Genomic DNA, 23,814 nt, shown 5'->3' with positions numbered 1-23,814 from the left:
GATTTAACCTTGCCTTCCGTCTCTGCATCTTGGGGTCAACTCCTTGCTCAAAACACAACAGCTACTTTATATTAGAAATGGCAACATTGGAGGATGAATGTCCCATAACAAGACGATAGAGAAAAAGAAAAAGCTTATCGACACGGGCTGCAAAGGCGGACCCCGCGCAATTTTTCAGGATTTATGCAGATCCCAAATACAGATCAGCAGGTACCAGAAGGTAAGAAAAGTTGATTTTGCATAATATTGCGAAAAAAAACGCTGGATAATATGTATGCTTATATAGGTATGCTTTAGTGCTTTCAAAGCACTTTAATAAGTCTGGTTTAGCATTTTCATGGCGAGTTTACTGACAGATATAAGTAAGAACTTTACACTACTTTATATTAGAAATGGCAACAGCGGAGGATGAATGTCACATAACAAGACGATAGAGAAAAAGAAGAAGCTTATCGACACGGACTGCAAAGGCGGACCCGCGCAATTTTTCAGGATTTATGCAGATCCCAAATACAGAGCAGCAGGTACCAGAAGGTAAGGAAAGTTGCTTTTGCATAATATTGCGAAACAAAACGCCAGATCATATGTCTTACCTTACACACACACACACACACACACACCATATTACCCGTATGTTGTAGCACGCCAAGCGGTGCATCTTCATAGCTTACCAAAGTCGTACTAAAACATTTTGATGGATATTCGAGCGCCATGTGTAATGTTTTGGTTTGTAAATAATTGATTGTAAATAATGTCAATAATTCAATGTATATACTATGATGATTAACCTGTGTGATGACTGTATTATGCTGATAGTATATATTTCTACCATGAAATGATTAACGTGGACCCCGACTTAAGTTGAAAAACTTATTGGGGTGTTACCATTTAGTGGTCAATTGTACGGAATATGTACTGAACTGTGCAATCTACTAATAAATGTATCAATCAATCAATCAATTCTAATATTTTCAATGGAACATATACAATGTTGGCATTGTTTACTTGAGTCATATTGAATCATAGTGCAGTCTACACACATCTCTTATGTTTGACTTCCATCTACTGGTCACACTTATCATTACACCATGTAACTTGTAACCAAATATCAACATTGCTGCATGTATACTGTTGACCCAGAAGATTTGGTCACATTTTCAGTTGAACCCATAATACATTGATAAATGAACCAAACTTCATGAATAATTTTGGTGACCAACAAGTATTTGCTCCAATTACTCCATCACAAAAACATAAGAGTTGTAGAAAATATTGGAAACTCAAGACGGCCATTACATTATGTTCTTTACAAGTGTATGTAAACATTTGACCACGAGTGTACAAGTTATGGCACATCCTTAGTATCATCTTGGCACACCTGGAAAAGAAGGTACTAGAAATAATACCATGTAGCATGTGATAGTACCTAAAATCTGTAAATTGTGAGTAAATAATATGTATATCATTTAATCTACTATAAATAACTGAATACAACTATTTTGTTCTACCTCGTCATGCTTTCACATATAAAAGTAATCAAGATGCCCACAATCCGATTTGCTGGATTATTCATTTTTCACAAATGTGGATTTTTCATCAAACCACAACCATATGGTTTGTTTGCCAGCTGATTAAGAAACAGCCACGTGGGGGAAAAAAAACGGAGATTTTCTTGCTCAACCCTTCACTACTTTTGGCAGAAGTCGACTGGAGAGGTACTAAACACACGACTGAAGGAGATCAGGAAGGTTCTAAAGGCTGCCAGACTGCAGTGAAGTGATGTAGCATGTGATAGTACCTAAAATCTGTAAATTGTGAGTAAATAATATGTATATCATTTAATCTACTATAAATAACTGAATATAATTATTTTGTTCTACCTCGTCATGCTTTCACATATAAAAGTAATCAAGATGCCGACAACCCGATTTACTGGATTATTCATTTTTCACAAATGTGGATTTTTCATTAAACCACAACCATATGGTTTGTTTGCCAGCTGATTAAGAAACAGCCATGTGGGGGAAAAAAAACGGAGATTTTCTTGCTCAACCCTTCGACTGGAGAGGTACTAAACACACGACTGAAGGAGATCAGGAAGGTTCTAAAGGCTGCCAGACTGCAGTGAAGTGAGGAATGTAAACGGCAATGGTTGCCAAACATACAAACAAGTGTCTCGTGTACGGAACCCGCGAGACACGGGAGACAAATGAACTGCCGAAGAACTGATCTTCTTATTCGGACATCTTGTTTTACAGATGCTTTATCAACTCCAGACAAATACAAATTGCTGCGCAAACGGTGTTACTTGATGCATGACGCTGATACCGCGTGAACAAATTGGTATTCGGATGAAAACCATGGAGGTCCTGTCTGTTAAACATGTACTTTTGTGTAAGCCAACTAAACATTAGATACAGATATATAATTAAAGATGTACTTCGCAATGTGAAGTATCATTTTGCACAGGAGCTGATACCAAGCCAAACGGGATCAAATTGGCATAGCTAACATCATGACATGCTCGCAATCGTTCAGATACGCTGCGATTTGACCTAATAAACAACACATGGGCTACGGGATGGGAATTCATATGATAGGTGAACTGCAAGTACATGTGGTTGGTGAGTGGTGAAATCCATCAAAACTAGGGTGGTCCCAAAAAGGACCAACCTAACACAAAAGTGTGTCGGTTTTAAACGTGCTCCCCCTCTGGTCAACATATGAAATAACAAGTGTGTGTACAAATCTGAAGTGCTACCCCTATGGCCAACATATGAAATAACAAATGTGTGAAAGAAATTGGAATGTGCCCCCTAAAGCCAAAATTGTATTACAAAATAAAATAAACATGTATATTGAGACAAACTGTAATAACTTGAAGTAAATATTAAAATTAAAAACCAATTACAAACCAAATATAAAGAAAGAAAGAAATGAACTAAAAGCAGTGTTGACTTATTTCTTATAAAATTGGGAACAATCTCATTTTATTTCTGTTTTTGTAATGTTCAATATTTTCTTGTAGAATTATGAATTTTTTATGCAAAATGGTGGTATTTGTCACATAAAATTCTGACTTGTATCACAATATTGCCAATTATGTTGCTGTTCTTGGAAAAATGGTGACGTTTTTTGAGGGAAATTATGACTTTTGTCATAATTTTCCAAGTAAAAATTCCGATTATTATTGTAATATTGCCAACATTCTAAAGTTTTCTCATAAAATTGTGACTTTTGTCGAGTAAAATGACCACTCTTTTCATAAAAGTGCCGACGTTTTTAGCTTTTCTTGTAAAATTGCGACTGTTACCGAATACCATTCCAACTTTTATTGTAATTTTACACAAACGTTCAGTTTTTCTTGAGAAAAAATTTGACTTGCGTTGAGTAAACTTACGACTTTTATTAGAATACTGCCAAAATTCAGAGTTTTTCTTGTGGAAATGTGACATTTTTTCTTGTAAAATCCCAACTCATTTTTCACAATAAAAATTGTTATTGTTTTTGCATAGTAATCGTTCAGATATGCTGCAATTTGACATGATAAACAACACCTGGGCTATGGGAATGGAATTCATATAATAAGTGAACTGCAAGTGCATACTGTGTGTGTGTGTTCTTGTATTTCTACCCTTCTTGAGACATCAACAAGGAAAAGTACCTTCCATATGAGTTAGGACATAAATCATGGTCCCAATACGGAAAACCATTGCATCTAAGAGAGAATGTCTCATTTGCACCCCTGGTGGTGAAATCTATCAAAATAAGGGTGGTCCCAAAAAGAAGGTATTTTTCAAATTGACCGTGTGTCGATTTTTAAAAGTGCTCCCCCTCTGGTCAACATATGAAATAACAAGTGCGTGGAAGAAATTGAAACGTGCCCCCTTTGGCCCAAATTAATAAAAAATATATATTTGTATATTGAGACATACTGTAATAACTTGAAGTAAATAGTAAAATTACAAACCAATTACAAACCAAACATAAATAAATAAATAAATGAACTAAAAGCAGTGTCGACTTCTTTCTTATAAAATTGAGAACAATTTCTCATTTTATTTCTATTTCTGTAATATCGCAATATTTTCTTGTAAAATTAATACCTTTTAATGCAAATGGTGATATTTGTCACATAAAATTCTGACTTGTATCACAATATTGCCAATTATGTTGTTGTTCTTATAAAATTTGTGACATTTTTGGAGTAAAAATTTAACTTTTGTCATTATTTTGTTAAGTAAAAATTCAGATTATTATTGTAATATTGCCAACGTTCTAAAGTTTTCTCATAAAATTGTGACTTTTGTCGAGTAAAATTACCACTCTTTTCATAAAAGTGCCGACATTTTTAGCTTTTCTTGTAAAAATGCGACTGTTATCGAGTAAAATTCCAACTTTTAATGTGATTTTACACAAACGTTCAGTTTTTCTTGTGAAAAAATTTGACTTGCGTTGAGTAAAATCACAACTTTTATTATAATACTGCCAAAATTCCGAGTTTTTCTTGTGGAAATGTGAAATTTTTTCTTGTAAAATTCCAACTCATTTTTCACAGTAAGCATTTTTATTGTATTTGCATAGTAATCGTTCAGATATGCTGCAATTTGACCTCATGGTCCCAACATAGAAAACCATTGCATCTAAGAGAAAATGTCTCATTTGCACCCCTGGTTTTGAAATCTATCAAAATAAGGGTGGTCACAAAAAAGGAGGGATTTTTCAAATCAACTGAGTGTCGATTTTTAAAGTGCTCCCCCTCTGGTCTACATATAAAATAACAAGTGTGTATAAGACATTGAAATGCGCCTCCTTTGGCTCAAATTAATACAAAATTAAAAACAAAATATGTATACTGAGACACTGTAATAACTTGAAGTAAATAATACAATTAAAAACCAATTACAGACCAAACATAAAGAAATACATAAATGAACTAATAGCAGTGTCAATTTCTTTCTTATAAAATTGGGAACAATTTCTCATATTATTTCTGTTTCTGTAATATTGCAATATTTTCTTGTAAAATTATTACTTTTTATTACAAAATGGTGACATTCGTCACATAAAATTCGGACTTGTATCACAATATTGCCAATTATGTTGTTCTTGTAAAATCAGTGAAATTTGTTGTAAAATCAGTGACATTTGTTGAGTGAAATTATGACTTTTGTCATCATTTTTTCAAGTAAAAATTCAGATTATTATTGTAATATTGCCAACGTTCTAAAGTTTTCTCATAAAATTGTGACTCTTGTCGAGTAAAATTACCACTCTTTTCATAAAAGTGCTGACATTTTCAGCTTTTCTTGTAAAAATGCCACTGTTATCGAGTAAAATTCCAACTTTTATTGTAATTTCACACAAACGTTCAGTTTTTCTTGTGAAAAAATTTGACTTGCGTTGAGTAAAATCACGACTTTTATTATAATACTGCCAAAATTCCGAGTTTTTCTTGTGGAAATGTGAAATTTTTTCTTATAAAATTCCAACTCATTTTTCACCGTAAGCATTTTTATTGTATTTGCATAGTAATCGTTCAGATATGCTGCAATTTGACCTCATGGTCCCAACATAGAAAACCATTGCATCTAAGAGAAAATGTCTCATTTGCACCCCTGGTTTTGAAATCTATCAAAATAAGGGTGGTCACAAAAAAGGAGGGATTTTTCAAATCAACTGAGTGTCGATTTTTAAAGTGCTCCCCCTCTGGTCTACATATAAAATAACAAGTGTGTATAAGACATTGAAATGTGCCTCCTTTGGCTCAAATTAATACAAAAATAAAAACAAAATATATATACTGAGACATACTGTAATAACTTGAAGTAAATAATACAATTAAAAACCAATTACAAACCAAACATAAAGAAATACATAAACTAAAAGCAGTGTCAATTTCTTTCTTATAAAATTGGGAACAATTTCTCATATTATTTCTGTTTCTGTAATATTGCAATATTTTCTTGTAAAATTATTACTTTTTATCACAAAATGGTGACATTCGTCACATAAAATTCTGACTTGTATCACAATATCGCCAATTATGTTGTTCTTGTAAAATCAGTGACATTTTTTGTAAAAGCAGTGATATTTTTTGAGTGAAATTATGACTTTTGTCATCATTTTTTCAAGTAAAAATTCAGATTATTATTGTAATAAAGCCAACGTTCTAAAGTTTTCTCATAAAATTGTGACTTTTGTCGAGTAAAATTACCACTCTTTTCATAAAAGTGCCGACGTTTTTAGCTTTTCTTGTAAAAATGCGACTGTTATCGAGTAAAATTCCAACTTTTATTGTGATTTTACACAAACGTTCAGTTTTTCTTGTGAAAAATTTTGACTTGCGTTGAGTAAAATTACGACTTTTATTATAATACTGCCAAATTTTTCTTGTGGAAAAATGACCTTTTTCTTGTGAAATTCCAACTCATTTTTCACAGCAAGCTTTTTTATATTTGCATAGTATGAATATGTTATTATTGTTGTAAATACAAAACTTTTTATACCTAGAAAGGGTGGTCCTTTTCATTATTCGGAGGTCTCAAGAAGGTAAGAAATGCAAGAATGTGTGTGTGTGTGTGTGCTAACCTTTCCCTTGGCTGTGATTATATAGCTTACTGTATAATATCACATAATTTGACTCATAAAACGACACATAAAACCCCCCCAATGGCCTATAAGTTTTAAACAGCCTATTGTTCAAAAGACTGCAAACTAGAGTCAATGTAGACAAAAAAAAATACTCATAACACTTATTAAAAGGAGAAAGAATGTGATTACTAGTCTGGAAACAAAATGATCACAAGTCCCCAGGAGGCCGATAAGACATTTTCACATTTAAGAGCTTCGCCTCCTTCTCCGAGAAGTGTCTCTTCTCCTAACAACTGGGGGCCTTTCCACATCCGTACCCAACGTAAACACATAAAGAGCGGGAGCTGTGAAAAAGTCAGGCCCCGGGCCAAGCTGGCAGAGAAAAGCCTGAGCACCGCTTATGACCACGAGTGTCTCCCAATAGGTTTTCATTGCAGTAGAATTATTGGGTTGAATTGAACTTGCGCTAACAAACCCGGATAATAAGGGGTTGTGCTGAGCAAGGCGCGCTATTGCAGCCTGGGACAGGAACCGCACCAAGTCAATCTCTACATGCGCTTGGTTCTTCATCCGACAAGTAGACTAGTAAGTACGAGGTAAACCCAGGAGAGTGTGGATAAAGCAACCTCTGCATTTATATGTACCGTACTTTCCGGATCATAGGGCGTACTGTCGATGAGCGGGTCTAGTCAGGTCGATTATAGGGCACATTCAAATTATTTATTTTCTAGATTGTAAACTCTACCTTGTGGTCTATACAATAGTGGTTCTTTGGTCAAAATTTTGCATGGATTATGTTTTACAGATCATCTTCGGCAGCGTCTTCTCGCTGTCATCTTTGTTGTAGCGGTGTAGCGTGCAAGGATGGGAGTGAAAGAAATGTCAAAATTTGGAGCAAACTGTTTTAATGACATTCATACTTTACTTAATCAATCATCAATCAATGTTTACTTATATAGCCCTAAATCACTAGTGTCTCAAAGGGCTGCACAAACCACTACGACATCCTCGGTAGGCCCACATAAGGGCAAGGAAAACTCACACCCAGTGGGACGTCGGTGACAATGATGACTATGAGAACCTTGGAGAGGAGGAAAGCAATGGATGTCGAGCGGGTCTAACATGATACTGTGAAAGTTCAATCCATAATGGATCCAACACAGTCGCAAGAGTCCCGTTCACAGCGGAGCCAGCAGGAAACCATCCCAAGCGGGTTACTTAAATAAGTAACGGAGCAGCATCTCCTCATCCGTGGTTCACTAGTGCAACGACAACGGCGGAAATGTGTCCTGTGAAAAAACGTCCAACCAGAACTCTCTAATAACTAAAGTTCCTTGGGTGAATAATGTAAACTCACTACACCGGTATGTTTTAGCGCTTTCAAGGCGAGTTTACTGACAGATATAAGTAAGAACTTTACACTACTTTATACAAGAGATGGAAACAGCGAAGGATGAATGTCCCATAACAAGAACAGAGAAAAAGAAGCTTATCGATTATGGTGTCGACACTGACTACAAAGGCGGAAGCGCGTAGATTTTAAGGACTTATGCAGATCCCAAATACAGATCAGCAGGTACCAGAAGTCAAGAAAAGTTGCTTTTGCATAATATAGCGAAACAAAACACAAGATAAAAAGTCTTAACTTATACACCCACCATAATAGTGAATTATATTTATATAGCGCTTTTCTCTAGTGACTCAAAGCGCTTTTACATAGTGAAACCCAATATCTAAGTTACATTTAAATCAGTGTGGGTGGCACTGGGAGCACGTGGGTAAAGTGTCTTGCCCAAGGACACAACGGCAGTGACTAGGATGGCGGAAGCGGGAATCGAACCTGCAACCCTCAAGTTGCTGGCACGGCCACTCTACCAACCGAGCTATACACACACCATAATAATACTCGTATGTTGAAGCACAGTACAATCCATCAAGCGGTGCGGCTTCATAGCTTACCAAAGTCGTACTAAAACATTTTGATAGATTTTATAGCGCCTGGAACTATACTTTTCAACGGGTTGTACTTGCATCGCGCTGTTCTCCCTTTTTTAAGGAACTCAAAGCGCTTTGACACTATTTCCACATTCACACACTGATGGCGCACACCAGGACCAAGGGTGAAGTTTCTTGCTCATGGATACAACAGATGTGACTAGGATAGTAGAAGGTGGGGATTGAACCAGGAACGCTCAGATTGCTGGCACAGCCACTCTCCCAACCGCGCCACGCCGTCATATAACATTTTGGTGTTGTTTACGCGATTCACCTTGCAGTCTACACATATCTCTTATGTTTGACTGCCATCTGCTGGTCACACTTATCATTTCACCATTTACCAAATAAAATCGCTTCGAAGTCGGTAAGCACAACCAAAATTATTTTGAGCGTTAGGAGGCTTTAATAAGGCGCAATGTCGAGTTTTGAGAAAATGAAAGGATTTTAAAAGTGCCTTATAGTCCGAAAAATACGGCGTTTGTATTTTAGCGCAGGCTGTAGGCTGTGTGGCCCAAAACAAGATGTTGTTTGTGGCCTCATTTTGGTCTTTAATAATACGTATTCATTATTATTACTAAGGGGTTTTGCATGCAGTAAGTAATGCCACCAATATTTTGTATGGAAAACTTTAATAAGGTTTTTGACTTTTTAAAGATGGTATTGACATATCTAGCCCAGGGGTGCCCATTACGTCGATCGCGAGCTACCAGTCGACCGCGGGGGGTGTGTCAGTCGATCTCCAGCCAGGCTTTTAAAAAAAATAGACCTAAAAATGAGTGATCATCAATCTTCACCAGGACGTCACTTAAATGACATTCACGGTACCGGAGGGTCTTGTGAGATGACGCTGGCTGCTGCAAGATCATTATTATGAAAATATGACCGAGAGGAAGGCGAGAAACACTTTTTATTTCAACAGACTCTCGCGCCGTCCCTTCCGTCAAAACTCTAAAGGCCGACTGCACATTTCCTATCTTCAAAATAAAAGCCCTGCTTCATGCTGCCTGCGCTAACTAAATACAGAGTCTCGGAAAACTGGCGTGCACAAGCGATCCCTCAGAAAGCTGGCGTGCACATCACTTCCCAAGACTCCTAGGTACTTGAACTCCTCCACTTGGGGCAGGGTCTCCTCCCCAACCCGGAGATGGCATTCCACCCTTTTCCGGGCGAGAACCATGGACTCGGACTTGGAGGTGCTGATTCTCATTCCAGTCACTTCACACTCGGCTGCGAACCGATCCAGTGAGAGCTGAAGATCCCGGTCAGATGAAGCCATCAGGACCACATCATCTGCAAAAAGCAGAGACCTAATCCTGCGGTCACCAAACCGGAACCCCTCAACGCCTTGACTGCGCCTAGAAATTCTGTCCATAAAAGTTATGAACAGAATCGGTGACAAAGGACAGCCTTGGCGGAGTCCAACCCTCACTGGAAATGTGTTCGACTTACTGCCGGCAATGCGGACCAAGCTCTGGCACTGATCGTACAGGAAGCGGACCGCCACAATAAGACAGTCCGATACCCCATACTCTCTGAGCACTCCCCACAGGACTTCCCGAGGGACACGGTCCAATGCCTTCTCCAAGTCCACAAAGCACATGTAGACTGGTTGGGCCAACTCCCATGCACCCTCAAGAACCCTGCCGAGAGTATAGACCTGGTCCACAGTTCCACGACCAGGACAAAAACCACACTGTTCCTCCTGAATCCGAGGTTCGACTATCCGGCGTAGCCTCCTCTCCAGTACACCTGGATAAACCTTACATTAGAAATAAAATGTACAGCAAGAATGTTGGTGCAGTTCTAGCCAGTTAACAATCTTGTGACGGACTAGGTCAACATTGAACCTTCATGTATTTTGCACATCTCTACAAACGCCTTGCATTCAGACCAAGACCAGGGCTTGTGGTCTCCTCCAAACACTTCATTGTTCAGACAAACGAGCCGTGCTTTCATTCGGAAGTGTGAGCCAGATCTCGCAAAGCAAGAGTGGCAAGCGAAAGTGAGAACGAGCGTATGAAAATATACAGCTGGAAAGCTGGCGCGGCCGCCAGAGAAGAGGATTATAAAGTGCAGTCAATCGGACCGGCTGAGGATAAACTGTGCAAACATGGCACACCTCCATGCCTTTCTTTCTTTTCGACATGAGGAATGGAGTATGCGGGGGGAGCACCACAAATAATCACAATCCTACACTTACCTGAGCATGTGAGCTGCACTGAAGACCACATCAAATTCCCCGCTGTCGAGCCGTGCAGCTTTCTTTGCCATCTCCGCCGCTTCCAGCAAACGGGACTCCTCCAACAAAAACTGACCTGGCGAGGCAACACGGAACAGCAATGCACTGTTAGAGGGCCTGGAGCAGTGCTTCTCAAACTTTTTTTCCAAGTAGCACCTCAGAAAACACTTTTCTCCCCATGTACCGGGCCCAAGTATTCATTAAAAACAAGAAGAAACAAGAAAACACTTGTGTCTCCATGTACCTGGCCCAAGTATTCATTAAAAACAAGAAGTATATTTAACATTTTTGGCTACTGGAACATTACACACAATTTGAACAGTAACACTGTGTTTAAATATTTAATTACCGTATTTTCCGGACCATAATGTGCACGTGATTGATTGAAACTTTTATTAGTAGATGGCACTGTACAGTACATATTCCGTACAACTGACCACTAAATGGTAACACCCGAATAGGTTTTTCAACATGTTTAAGTCGGGGTCCACGTTAATCAACTCATGGTATAATAAGGCGCAACTGCCGATGAATGCTCTATTTTCGATATTTTTTCATATATAAGGACACATTAAAGGATATATATGTATATATATATGTTTGTTTTTTTTATAAATGTAAAACATTTCCTTGTGGTCAACATAACATGTAATTGTGGTTCTTTGGTTAAAATGTTTGCTTAGATCATGTTTTATGGATCATCTACAAGCCGCTTTCTGACAGTCGCTTCTGGATGCACCGTTTTGTGGGCGGTCTTATTAACGGGGCTCACCTTCGGACGCGTCTTTTCTCCGTCATCTTTGTTGTAGAGGTGTAGCGTGCAAGGACGAGTGCAGGAAGTGTCAAAAGATGGAGCAAACTGTTTTAATGACACCCAGACTTTACTTAAATGAATAATGGACCAGCATCTCCTCATCCTTGGCTCACTAGTGCAAGAACAACGCCGGAAATGGATTCCGTGAAAAACTGTCTGACCGAAACTCTCCATCAAGTAAAGTTCTTTGGGTGATTAATTGGACTCACTACACCGGTATGTTTTAGCTCTTTAATGGCAAGTTTACTGACAGATATAAGTAAGAATTCTACACTACTTTATATTAGAACTGGCAACAGCAGAGGATGAATGTCCCATAACGAGAAGATAGAGAAAAAGAAGAAGCTTATCGACTACAGCGTAGGTACGGGCTACAAGGTCGGAAATATGCAGATCCCAAATACAGATCAGCAGGTACCAGAAGGTAAGAAAGTTGCTTTTGCATAATATTGCGAAACAAAACGCCAGATAATATGTCTTACCTTATACACACCATAATATTACTTATATGTTAAAGCATGGTAACATAATGTTATTGTGTAAAAAAAAAAAAAATCGGGCATCAAGCGCTGCGGCTTCATAGCTTACCAAAGTCGTACTAAAACATTTTGATCGATTTTAGAGTGACGTGTGTAATGTTCTATATTTTCAATGGAACATACAAAATGTTGGTGTTGTTTATTTGAATCATGTTGCAGTTTAAACGTATCTCTTATGTTTGACTGCCATCTACTTGTCACAGTTATCATTTCATCATATACCAAATAAAATAGCTTCGAGGTCGGTAAGCAAAACCAGAGTTATTCCGTACATTGGGTGCACTGGGTTATAAGGCGCACTGTCGAGTTTTGATTAAAAAAAATGATTTTAAGTCAATCAATCAATCAATGTTTACTTATATAGCCCTAAATCACTAGTGTCTCAAAGGGCTGCACAAACCACCACGACATCCTCGGTAGGCCCACATAAGGGCAAGGAAAACTCACACCCAGTGGGACATCGGTGACAATAATGACCCAGTGGGACGTCGGTGTGAATGATGACTATGAGAACCTTAGAGAGGAGGAAAGCAATGGATGTCGAGCGGGTCTAACATGATACTGTGAAAGTTCAATCCACAATGGATCCAACACAGTCGCGAGAGTCCAGTCCAAAGCGGATCCAACACAGCAGCGAGAGTCCCGTTCACAGCGGAGCCAGCAGGAAACCATCCCAAGCGGAGGCGGATCAGCATCGCAGAGATGTCCCCAGCCGATACACAGGCAAGCAGTACATGGCCACCGGATCGGACCGGACCCCCTCCACAAGGGAGAGTGGGACATAGAAGAAAAAGAAAAGAAACGGCAGATCAACTGGTCTAAAAAGGGAGTCTAATTAAAGGCTAGAGTATACAAATGAGTTTTAAGGTGAGACTTAAATGCTTCTACTGAGGTGGCATCTCGAACTGTTACCGGGAGGGCATTCCAGAGTACTGGAGCCCGAACGGAAAACGCTCTATAGCCCGCAGACTTTTTTTGGGCTTTGGGAATCACTAACAAGCCGGAGTCCTTTGAACGCAGATTTCTTGCCGGGACATATGGTACAATACAATCGGCAAGATAGGATGGAGCTAGACCGTGTAGTATTTTATACGTAAGTAGTAAAACCTTAAAGTCACATCTTAAGTGCACAGGAAGCCAGTGCAGGTGAGCCAGTATAGGTATATATGTATGTATATATGTATATAAAGGTATATACAGTATAGGTATATATGTATGTATATATGTATATAAAGGTATATACAGTACAGGCGTAATGTGATCAAACTTTCTTGTTCTTGTCAAAAGTCTAGCAGCCGCATTTTGTACCAACTGTAATCTTTTAATGCTAGTGCGTCTTATAGTCCGGAAAATACGGTTAGGTATTTTCTGGCGTAGCGCTCGATGGAGCTCGCATATCACTAACGCCACAGTTTGAGAATCCCTGACCTCGAGAACCTTGAAGACAACTGTAATTACAGAGTGGACACACACAATAAAATAATTGGGACATAGTCATCATGCTGAAGGTCCAGATATAGGTGCTCATACGTTGGATACTTCTGTACTTCAAATCAGACAGGGGTCGTGGGTAAATTTCTGTCCTCTGAGAGAAAATAATTGAGAAATACTGATGTAACAGCAATGAATGTTGGGGGATCTTATTTATGAAACTTGTTTTAGCTGTGCAATAAATGGTTTCAAACTTTGGACTTCTGAACTCATAGACAGAGCTGACTTTGGGTGCACGTCTGCAACCAGAATGTGGAACCGACCAGTACAACCACCTACAAAAACAACAAAACCGCAAACTTATTTAAAATAGAAATACTTATTTGAAGTAGCATTTCAAGAATTTTTTTCAATGAAACCTGACACCAAAGTCCGAGGTTGTTTGACTGTTCAAGCAAAAACAGGAGGTGTCCAGTGTCCAGCCTAATCTGCAACCTCTAAGTCGATTATCTATTGAGTATATGCTTATTCAAAGAAATGACATCAAACATAGCAGCGGCCAAAAAAAACATCACAAAATAAAAGTTAAAAAATGCTGAATTTTATCAGAGAAGAATACAAATATGGAATTTGTCTTGGAAGACGTTTCGCCTCTCATCCGAGTCAGTTCATCAGTTCGTGCTCATAGACTTAGATTGGTCAGATCTAGTCTAGCGGCTGGTGCCAAAACCCCAAATGTTTATACTCCAATAAAACCAGGAGCGTGTGCCTGGGCAAGTGATGAACTGAGGAATTCTACTCAGATGAGAGGCGAAATGTTTTCCAAGACAAACCATGGATTGAATGCCCTCACAAAACAATCACCTGGATGAATGAGAACATTCATAGACAAATAAAGACTTTATTTTTCTAAATTGGATTGCTGTTTTGGCATGAAAAGATCACATCATTCTTATACTCAATTAAAAAAACTCAAATGTTATGTTTTAGACTTTGTCTGTTTTTGTTGTTTATTCCTTTTAAGCACAACCTCTTCCTCGTGTGTCCGACATACAATTGATACAATTAACTTAATCTGTTTCTACATTGTTTTACAATGATTTATTCTAACGTCACTGGGCAACATTCAGCAGTAAATTCCTAACTGTTCCTCTTATCTTTCTTCCTAAGTGATTCCCTAAGAGGAATCCATTCAAATTCATGACATGTTCTTAAAGGGCAAAATTGTTCCCACCTGCTGTTCTTAAGTCACGGAATGCCAAATGGTTAGCGTGTGCGAGTCTATCATTATTTGCATACAAACACGCCTTTATTTCCCCTATATGCATATGTAAACACCCTTAATTCTGTAATTTGCATAGGTAAACCCCCCTAACTCCCCATATAAGGGGACAATTGCTGCGGAAAAGCTGAACATCAAACACACGGCAAAAACACAAACAGATTACAGAAGAGAATCTTGTATTATCCCGTAGGGGGAAAACATAATGTCAAAACATAAGTTTAAGAAAGGGGGGACTGCTGCAATAGCCTCGAAGCGGAAGAAAAATTGGTCGAGTTCAGAAATGGAGATTCTACTGCAGGAAGTGGAGTAAAACCAAGTAGTGATGATCCTCAGGAGTGCAAACTCGGGGTTTTAAGGGCACTATAACTGATGCAGTAAACATGGTGTCAAGCGGCAAGGTCCGCGTGTATGTGTGTGTGTGTGTGTGTATGTGTGTGTGCATGCACGGTATTTTGAAATGTCTATATATTGCTCATTTTGTTATATGTCTGTCTGTCTATCTATCTATCTATCTATCTATCTATCTATCTATCTATCTATCTATCTATCTATCTATCTATCTATCATATTAATTAAACATTACACCAGGGGTCGGGAACCTTTATGGCTGAGAGAGCCAAGAAGCCAAATATTTTAAAATGTATTTCCGTAAGAGCCATATCATTTTTTTTGTTAACACTGAACACAACTAAACGCGTGCATTTTTAAGTAAGACCAACATTTCTATTGTATAATAGGTCTCTTATTCTTTGTAATAACATTGTTATTCTGAAGCTAACTGTGGAGGGGGAGTGGCCTGCGGGCCTGCAGCAAAGCGGGGTGTTGCCAGGACCGGCCTCGAAATCAGCGACAGGTGCGTAGATGGCCCACCTGGGCCTTGTTATCTAATCACCAGTCGCTCTGTTATAAGCAGCAGCCAGGAGGAGAGACGGGGTTGGGGCTGGAGCCAGAGCGCGAGCGAGACCGAAAGAGAAAAAGACAATTGCTGGAAAGCAACTGATAGACTTATTGAAAAATAAAACAATAATGTAACCCTGAAACAGGCTCTCATGTTTGGTGGTCTGAAGAACCCCCAGGAGGGCAAACCCCACACTAACCAATAATAAATAAATAACTTATTACCATTAACGCAACTTCTTGAACAGGTGCGGTGGAAAAACGGATGGATGGATTAAAAATGCATGAGAATGTTTTATATTTTGAACGTTATTTTTAACACTGTGATTACAAGTGGAATTATTCATTAATTATCGTGTTAAGCAATGTCAGCTCAGATTTATCCGAGAGCCAGATGCAGTCATCAAAAGAGCCACAGGTTCCCTACCCCTGCATTAGACCATACTTGCCAACCTTGAGACCTCCGACTTCGGGAGATGGGGGGTGTTTAGGGGGGTGGCCATGTCTCTTCTTCGTTCTCCTGCTTCGTCTCTGTTATGTTTTTGGACATTACTACTTGCCGTAGCTTTAAAGCAATGCATGATGGGAATCCGGATGTTGTGTGTCAGTGTATTAACGTGCAGGCTGGAATAAACACACGCTGAGAAATAGCTCCGTGCCTGCCTACTTTATGGGTTATGGATAAACCTATGGATAACGGAGACATATATAATTATAAATAAATAAATAAATGGGTTGTACTTGTATAGCGCTTTTCTACCTTCAAGGTACTCAAAGCGCTTTGACACTACTTCCACATTTACCCATTCACACACACATTCACACACTGATGGAGGGAGCTGCCATGCAAGGTGCTAACCAGCACCCATCAGGAGCAAGGGTGAAGTGTCTTGCTCAGGACACAACGGACGTGACGAGGTTGGTACTAGGTGGGGATTGAACCAGGGACCCTCGGGTTGGGCACGATTAATAAATTTTATTTGTAAAAAGCACTTTACATTGAGCAAATAACCTCAAAGTGCTACAGTGTATTAAAATAAAATAAAAAAAAAAACAACAACAATAATAATAATAATAAAATGATAATACAAATAAATAAAAACTAGAACAGCCTAATAGCCAGAACTAGTATGCACATATCTATAAAAAGGCTTTTCTTTTTAAAAAGAAAGGTTTTTAAGCCTTTTTAAAAAGCATCCACAGTCTGTGGTGCCCTCAGGTGGTAAGGGAGAGCGTTCCACAAACTGGGAGCGGCGGAGCAGAAAGCCCAGTGTCCAATTGTCTCCTTTTCAGGTGAGAGAGGACGCTAAAGGCAGTGCCCGCAATATCGTTGTCCGGGTGGAAATCGGGAGAAATTCGGGAGATTTTCGGGAGGGGGTGACATTACTAAAAATAGTAGGAACGAGTTATCATATTTTTTCAAAGAACAAACAACTGCAACCATCTGGAATATTGATGAAGAAGTAGAAGCATTTAAGTCTCATCTTAAAACTCATCTGTATACTCTAGCCTTTAAATAGACCTCCTTTTTAGACCAGTTGATCTGCCGCTTCTTTTCTTTCTCCTATGTCCCCCCCTCCCTTGTGGAGGGGGTCCGGTCCGATGACCATGGATGAAGTACTGACTGCCCAGAGTCGAGACCCAGGATGGACCGCTCGTCGGGACCCAGGATGGACCGCTCGCCTGTATCGGTTGGGGACATCTCTACGCTGCTGATCCGCTTGAGATGGTTTCCTGTGGACGGGACTCCCACTGCTGTCTTGGAGCCACTATGGATTGAACTTTCAGTATCATGTTAGACCCGCTCGACATCCATTGCTTTCGGTCCCCTAGAGGGGGGGGGTTGCCCACATCTGAGGTCCTCTCCAAGGTTTCTCATAGTCAGCATTGTCACTGGCGTCCCACTGGATGTGAATTCTCCCTGCCCACTGGGTGTGAGTTTTCCTTGCCCTTTTGTGGGTTCTTCCGAGGATGTCGTAGTCGTAATGATTTGTGCAGTCCTTTGAGACATTTGTGATTTGGGGCTATATAAATAAACATTGATTGATTGATTGATGAATGAAACGACAGTGGAAATGAGGTGTGTTTTCAGCTAGCACGGCGGCAACCCGCCTAAATATATAAGTACTAAAATCAAGATATGTCAAATTGAAAGGGAGAGAATAAATGACTACTTACCATAATGCATGTAACAGTTGCCCTTTGTGGGATCCAACTGGATGGCCTTCAAGAAGTACTTCTCTGCTTCTGATTTCTGCCCCTGAGACGGAACAACCGCAAGTGTCATTATTGGTTCAACCGCCTCCCGAAACTACTCAAAAAACACCCGACAAAATATCTTCATGCATACCCAAGGTGTCTCTCCGAACCCGCCGCCCCGCTTTAACAATAAATCTTAATAAACACACAAGCGGCCATTAGTCCAGGCTCGTGTGTGGAGTGTCAACATACAGTATGTGTGGTCAGTCTCGATGCAGTCCACCGAGCGGGGCGAAAGCTCCTTCGTTACACTTTTATCTGTGCAAAAAAGGACTATTAGAGCATGACCACAGACTGCTGGTGTGTGTGCCGTGCGGGGCGATGGAAACGGGGATGGACACGGGAGGAAAGAAAACTAACACTGAGAGGCGGATGCCTTCATGTACTGATGGGAATGTTTGGCGTGACTAGAAAGGCCTGGAAGCGGACGACGCCAACGTATCCCACAGGACATCCTTCAACAGTTTAAGTCCCTCCAGGATTTCGCTTTTTTTTTTTTTCCGTGGTTCCCGGAAAGTCTGATCTAACTGCAGCTTCTTCAGACAGTTTCAGCCACTTTTTGGAGGACGATTTTTAACAACATTTTTACAATTTGTTATCAATGATTTAAATGTTCTCTCTAACCCAGGTGTCGGCAACCCGAAATGTTGAAAGAGCCATATTGGAACAAAAATACAAAAACAAATCTGTCTGGAGCCACAAAAAAATAAAAGCCATATCACGTCTCGCCTCGACTACTGTAACGTATTATTTTCGGGTCTCCCCATGTCTAGCATTAAAAGATTACAGTTGGTACAAAATGCGGCTGCTAGACTTTTGACAAGAACAAGAAAGTTTGATCACATTACGCCTGTACTGTATATACCTTTATATACATATATACATACATATATACCTGTACTGGCTCACCTGCACTGGCTTCCTGTGCACTTAAGATGTGACTTTAAGGTTTTACTACTTACGTATAAAATACTACACGGTCTAGCTCCATCCTATCTTGCCGATTGTATTGTACCATATGTCCCGGCAAGAAATCTGCGTTCAAAGGACTCCGGCTTATTAGTGATTCCCAAAGCCCAAAAAAAGTCTGCGGGCTATAGAGCGTTTTCCATTCGGGCTCCAGTACTCTGGAATGCCCTCCCGGTAACAGTTCGCGATGCCACCTCAGTAGAAGCATTTAAGTCTCACCTTAAAACTCATTTGTATACTCTAGCCTTTAAATAGACTCCCTTTTTAGACCAGTTGATCTGCCGTTTCTTTTCTTTTTCTCCTATGTCCCACTCTCCCGTGTGGAGGGGGTCCGGTCCGATCCGGTGGCCATGTACTGCTCGCCTGTGTATCGGCTGGGGACATCTCTGCGCTGCTGGTCCGCCTACGCTTGGGATGGTTTCCTGCTGGCTCCGCTGTGAACGGGACTCTCGCTGCTGTGTCTTGGATCCTCTTTGGACTGGACTCTCGCGACTGTGTTGGATCCATTGTGGATTGAACTTTCACAGTATCATGTTAGATCCGCTCGACATCCATTGCTTTCCTCCTCTCCAAGGTTCCCATAGTCATCATTGTCACCAATGTCCCACTGGGTGTGAGTTTTCCTTGCCCTTATGTGGGTTCTACCGAGGATGTCGTGGTGGTTTGTGCAGCCCTTTGAGACACTAGTGATTTAGGGCTATATAAGTAAACATTGATTGATTGATTGATATCACAAACCCTGTTTCCATATGAGTCGGGAAATTGTGTTAGATGTAAATATAAACGGAATAAAATGATTTGCTAATCCTTTTCAACCCATATTCAGTTGAATGCACTACAAAGACAACATATTTGATGTTCAAACTCACAAACTTTGTTTTTTTTTGCAGATAATACTTAACTTAGAATTTCATGGCTGCAACATATGTCAAAGTAGTTGGGAAAGGGCATGTTCACTAATGTGTTACATTACCTCAGGGGCGCTCACACTTTTTCTGCAGGCGAGCTACTTTTCAATAGACCAAGTCGAGGAGATCTACCTCATTCCTATTTATAATTTATATTTATTTATTTATGAAAGAGACATTTTGATTAACAAGTTAATGGTGTTTAATGATAATACAAGCATGTTTAACACACATAGATTCCTTTCTTTCATGAAGACAAGAATATAAGTTGGTGTATTACCTGATTCTGATGACTTGCATTGATTGGAATCAGACAGTAATGATGATAACGCCCACATTTTCAAATGGAGGAAAAAAAAAGTCCTCCTTTCTGTCCAATACCACATGAAAGTGGTTGGATTTGGCATCTCATTTGTCCAACTTGCATACTCGTTTTTAAACACTTTGTTATGAGAGTAGCATATGTGTGTGGCCCTTTAATGTCTGGCAGCAGGTGAGTGACGTCAGTGAGTGTGTGGGCGAACGAGGAGAGGGAGCGGTCGCTGAGGGCGGGGGAGAAATACATTGGCATCAAACTCCGTAGCTTGCTAGCTTGTGCACGCTAGCTTTCTGAGACTCTTATTTTGTTAGCACAGGCAGGATGAAACAGGTCTTTTATGGTGAAGACAGGAACTGTGCAGTCGCTCTTTAGAGTTTTGACAGTAGGTACGGATCAACTGTTTATTAAGTTCAAACCTGAATTTCTGCATCTATTCATGAGTCCGTCCAGTTTTTTTTCTCCTGTGCGCTGATTGGCACCTGGCCACACCTGGTGTCAATCAGCCCTCTCCTATTTCTACCTGCTTTTGTCCTCCAGTCAGGGCTGGATTATTGTCTTTGTCGATGACGCTGTTGTCGCTCCTGTCGTGTCGTGCCGTGTCTTGTATTTGCAGCCTAGCGGTAAGCTATATCCGTTAGATGTTTGTAGCTTACTGTTTTTTGTTCCCTGCTTCCAGTTTGTTTTGTACTACACGTTATGACTTCTTTTTTTCCTGTTCGCTACCCGCTAGCTTCCACGCTGGACCCTTTTTGTTTTTGCTAGCTTCCATGTTAAGCTCCTTTTATTTTCTAGCTCCCTTAGTTTGTTGTCCGCCCACGTGCGCATCCTTGGTTTGTACCCTTTGTTTGTTTTTGTCTTAGTATTTTAATTAAATCATGTTTACTTACAAAATGCCTGCCTCGTTTTCTGCATCTTGGGGTTCATCACAGACAAACTGACAGTAAGAACAAAGTGACTTGCTACGCCTAACCCTGACAGGGAAAAAAGTAATCCTAAAAATCACAATAAGCTGCAGATCAACTGCTTATTAAGTTCAAACCTGAATTTCTGCACCTATTCATGAGTCCGTAAGAAGTTAAATCTTAGGGGAATTTCCTGATGAGTGAATATATGCAGAGATGTGTCACAAAACCACATATTCCATCCACTCTTGACTTTGGAAGCTGTATTCTGAGTCTGAGAAAATATACACATGCCTTCATTAGTAGAAAATCAGCAGCCTGTCAAACGTCAACATGGAAATACACAGAGATGACCATTTTCCACTTGCAATCCTACTTGGACCGGCAGACCTGCTTATACTGTTCATGCAGACCAGTATGCCTCGCACTGGTTTGGTTTTCCACAGCAAGTGAAGAAAATACCCTCAGATATTATATACACAGACACGATCAAAAGTTTACATACACTTGTAAAGGATATAATGTCATGGCTGTCTTGAATTTCCAATCGTGATTGAGTGATTGGCGCACATGAAGTTTGGTTCTTTTATGGATTTATTATGGGTCTACTGAAAATGTGACCAAATCTGCTGGGTCAAAAGTATACTGTGCAGGTTGCCCTCCCGTGGGTCCTCCAGACCACCGAGCACCGACATGAAATCCCGTTTCAGGGTTGCAATACAGTTTTGTTTTAACATAATGTCCTCAGGTTTCTTTCCAGCAATTGTTTTTCAGTCTTTTTCAGTCTCACTCTTGCTCTTACGCCAGCTCCCCTCCAGCTCAACCACCTTTCTCCTCCCAGCTGCTGCTTGTACAGGGCGAGAGGTGATTAGATAACAAGGCACCTGTCGCTGACTTCGAGGCAAGTCCTGGCTCACCCCGTTCCGCTGCAGGCCCGCAGGCCACGCCTCCTACGAATATACACATTGCAATGTTAATATTTGGTTACATGTCCCTTGGCAAGTTTCACTGCAATAAGGCGCTTTTGGTAGTTCTTGAGGGTGCATGGCAGTTTGCCCAACCAGTCTATATGTGCTTTGTGGACTTGGAGAAAGCATTCGACCGTGTCCCTCGGGAAGTCCTGTGGGGAGTGCTCAGAGAGTATGGGGTACCGGACTGTCTTATTGTGGCGGTCCGCTTCCTGTACGATCAGTGCCAGAGCTTGGTCCGCATTGCCGGCAGTAAGTCGGACACGATTCCAGTGAGGGTTGGACTCCGCCAAGGCTGTCCTTTGTCACCGATTCTGTTCATAACTTTTATAGACAGAATTTTCTAGGCGCAGTCAAGGCGTTGAGGGGATCCGGTTTGGTGGCCGCGGGATTAGGTCTCTGCTTTTTGCCGATGATGTGGTCCTGATGGCTTCATCTGACCGGGATCTTCAGCTCTCACCGGATCGGTTCGCAGCCGAGTGTGAAGCGACCGGAATGAGAATCTGCACCTCCAAGTCCGAGTCCATGGTTCTCGGCCGGAAAAGGGAGGAGTGCCATCTCCGGGTTGGGGAGGAGACCCTGCCCCAAGTGGAGGAGTTCAAGTACCTAGGAGTCTTGTTCACGAGTGGGGGAAGAGTGGATCGTGAGATCGACAGGCGGATCGGTGCGGCGTCTTCAGTAATGCGGACGTTGTATCGATCCGTTGTGGTGAAGAAGGAGCTGAGCCGGAAGGCAAAGCTCTCAATTTACCGGTCGATCCACGTTCCCATCCTCACCTATGGTCATGACCGAAAGGATAAGATCACGGGTACAAGCGGCCCAAATGAGTTTCCTCCGCCGTGTGGCGGGTCTCTCCCTTAGAGATAGGGTGAGAAGCTCTGCCATCCGGGAGGAACTCAAAGTAAAGCCGCTGCTCCTCCACATCGAGAGGAGCCAGATGAGGTGGTTCGGGCATCTGGTCAGGATGCCACCCGAACGCCTCCCTAGGGAGGTGTTTAGGGCACGTCCAGCTGGTAGGAGGCCACGGGGAAGACCCAGGACACGTTGGGAAGACTATGTCTCCCGGCTGGCCTGGGAACGCCTGGGGATCCCCCGGGAAGAGCTAGACGAAGTGGCTGGGGAGAGGGAAGTCTGGGTTTCCCTGCTTAGGCTGCTGCCCCCGCGACCCGACCTCGGATAAGCGGGAGATGATCCCGACCTCGGATAAGCGGGAGATGATGGATGGATGGATGGATGGTAGCCATCCACAAGCTTCTGGTAAGTCTCTGGTTGAATTTTTGACCACTCCTCTTGACAAAATTGGTGCAGTTCAGGTAAAAATGTTGGTTTTCTTACACAGACTTGTTTTTTCAGCATTGTCCACACATTTAAGTCAGGACATGGGAAGGCCTTTCTAAAAACATAATTGTAGCCTGATTTAGCCATTCCTTTACCACTTTTGACAGGAACGGAGCATAATACTACCACCACCATGCTTGATGGTAGGAATTAGTGTTCCTGGGACTAAAAGCCTCACCTTTTCTCTTCTAAACATATTATTGGGTATTGTGGCCAAACAGCTCAATTTTTGTTTCACCTGACATCACATAGACAAAGATAGATCCTTCTAGAGGAAAGTTCTGTTGTCAGACGAAACAAAACGTTTCATTGCGATAAGGTGGTAGCCATCCACATGCTTCTGGCAAGCTTCTG

General features: G+C 40.8%; 1 protein-coding gene across 1 annotated transcript in view; it reads right to left on the bottom strand.

Annotated features, from left to right (window-relative positions):
- Positions 1-23,814, bottom strand: part of tmtc2b (transmembrane O-mannosyltransferase targeting cadherins 2b) — a 360,692-nt gene that overhangs the window by 27,630 nt on the left and 309,248 nt on the right. The window contains exons 9-10 of the mRNA XM_061917943.1: positions 17,976-18,057; positions 10,793-10,907 (exon numbers count right to left, since the gene is read on the bottom strand). Coding sequence (XP_061773927.1) covers positions 10,793-10,907; positions 17,976-18,057 — 197 coding nt within the window. The remainder of the gene's footprint in view (positions 1-10,792; positions 10,908-17,975; positions 18,058-23,814) is intronic.

The sequence above is a fragment of the Nerophis ophidion genome, linkage group LG12, assembly GCF_033978795.1.
Source record: "Nerophis ophidion isolate RoL-2023_Sa linkage group LG12, RoL_Noph_v1.0, whole genome shotgun sequence".
NCBI lineage: Eukaryota > Metazoa > Chordata > Actinopteri > Syngnathiformes > Syngnathidae > Nerophis > Nerophis ophidion.
The sequence above is the reverse complement of the archived record's forward strand: the minus strand, read 5'-3'. Positions and strand labels throughout refer to the sequence as shown.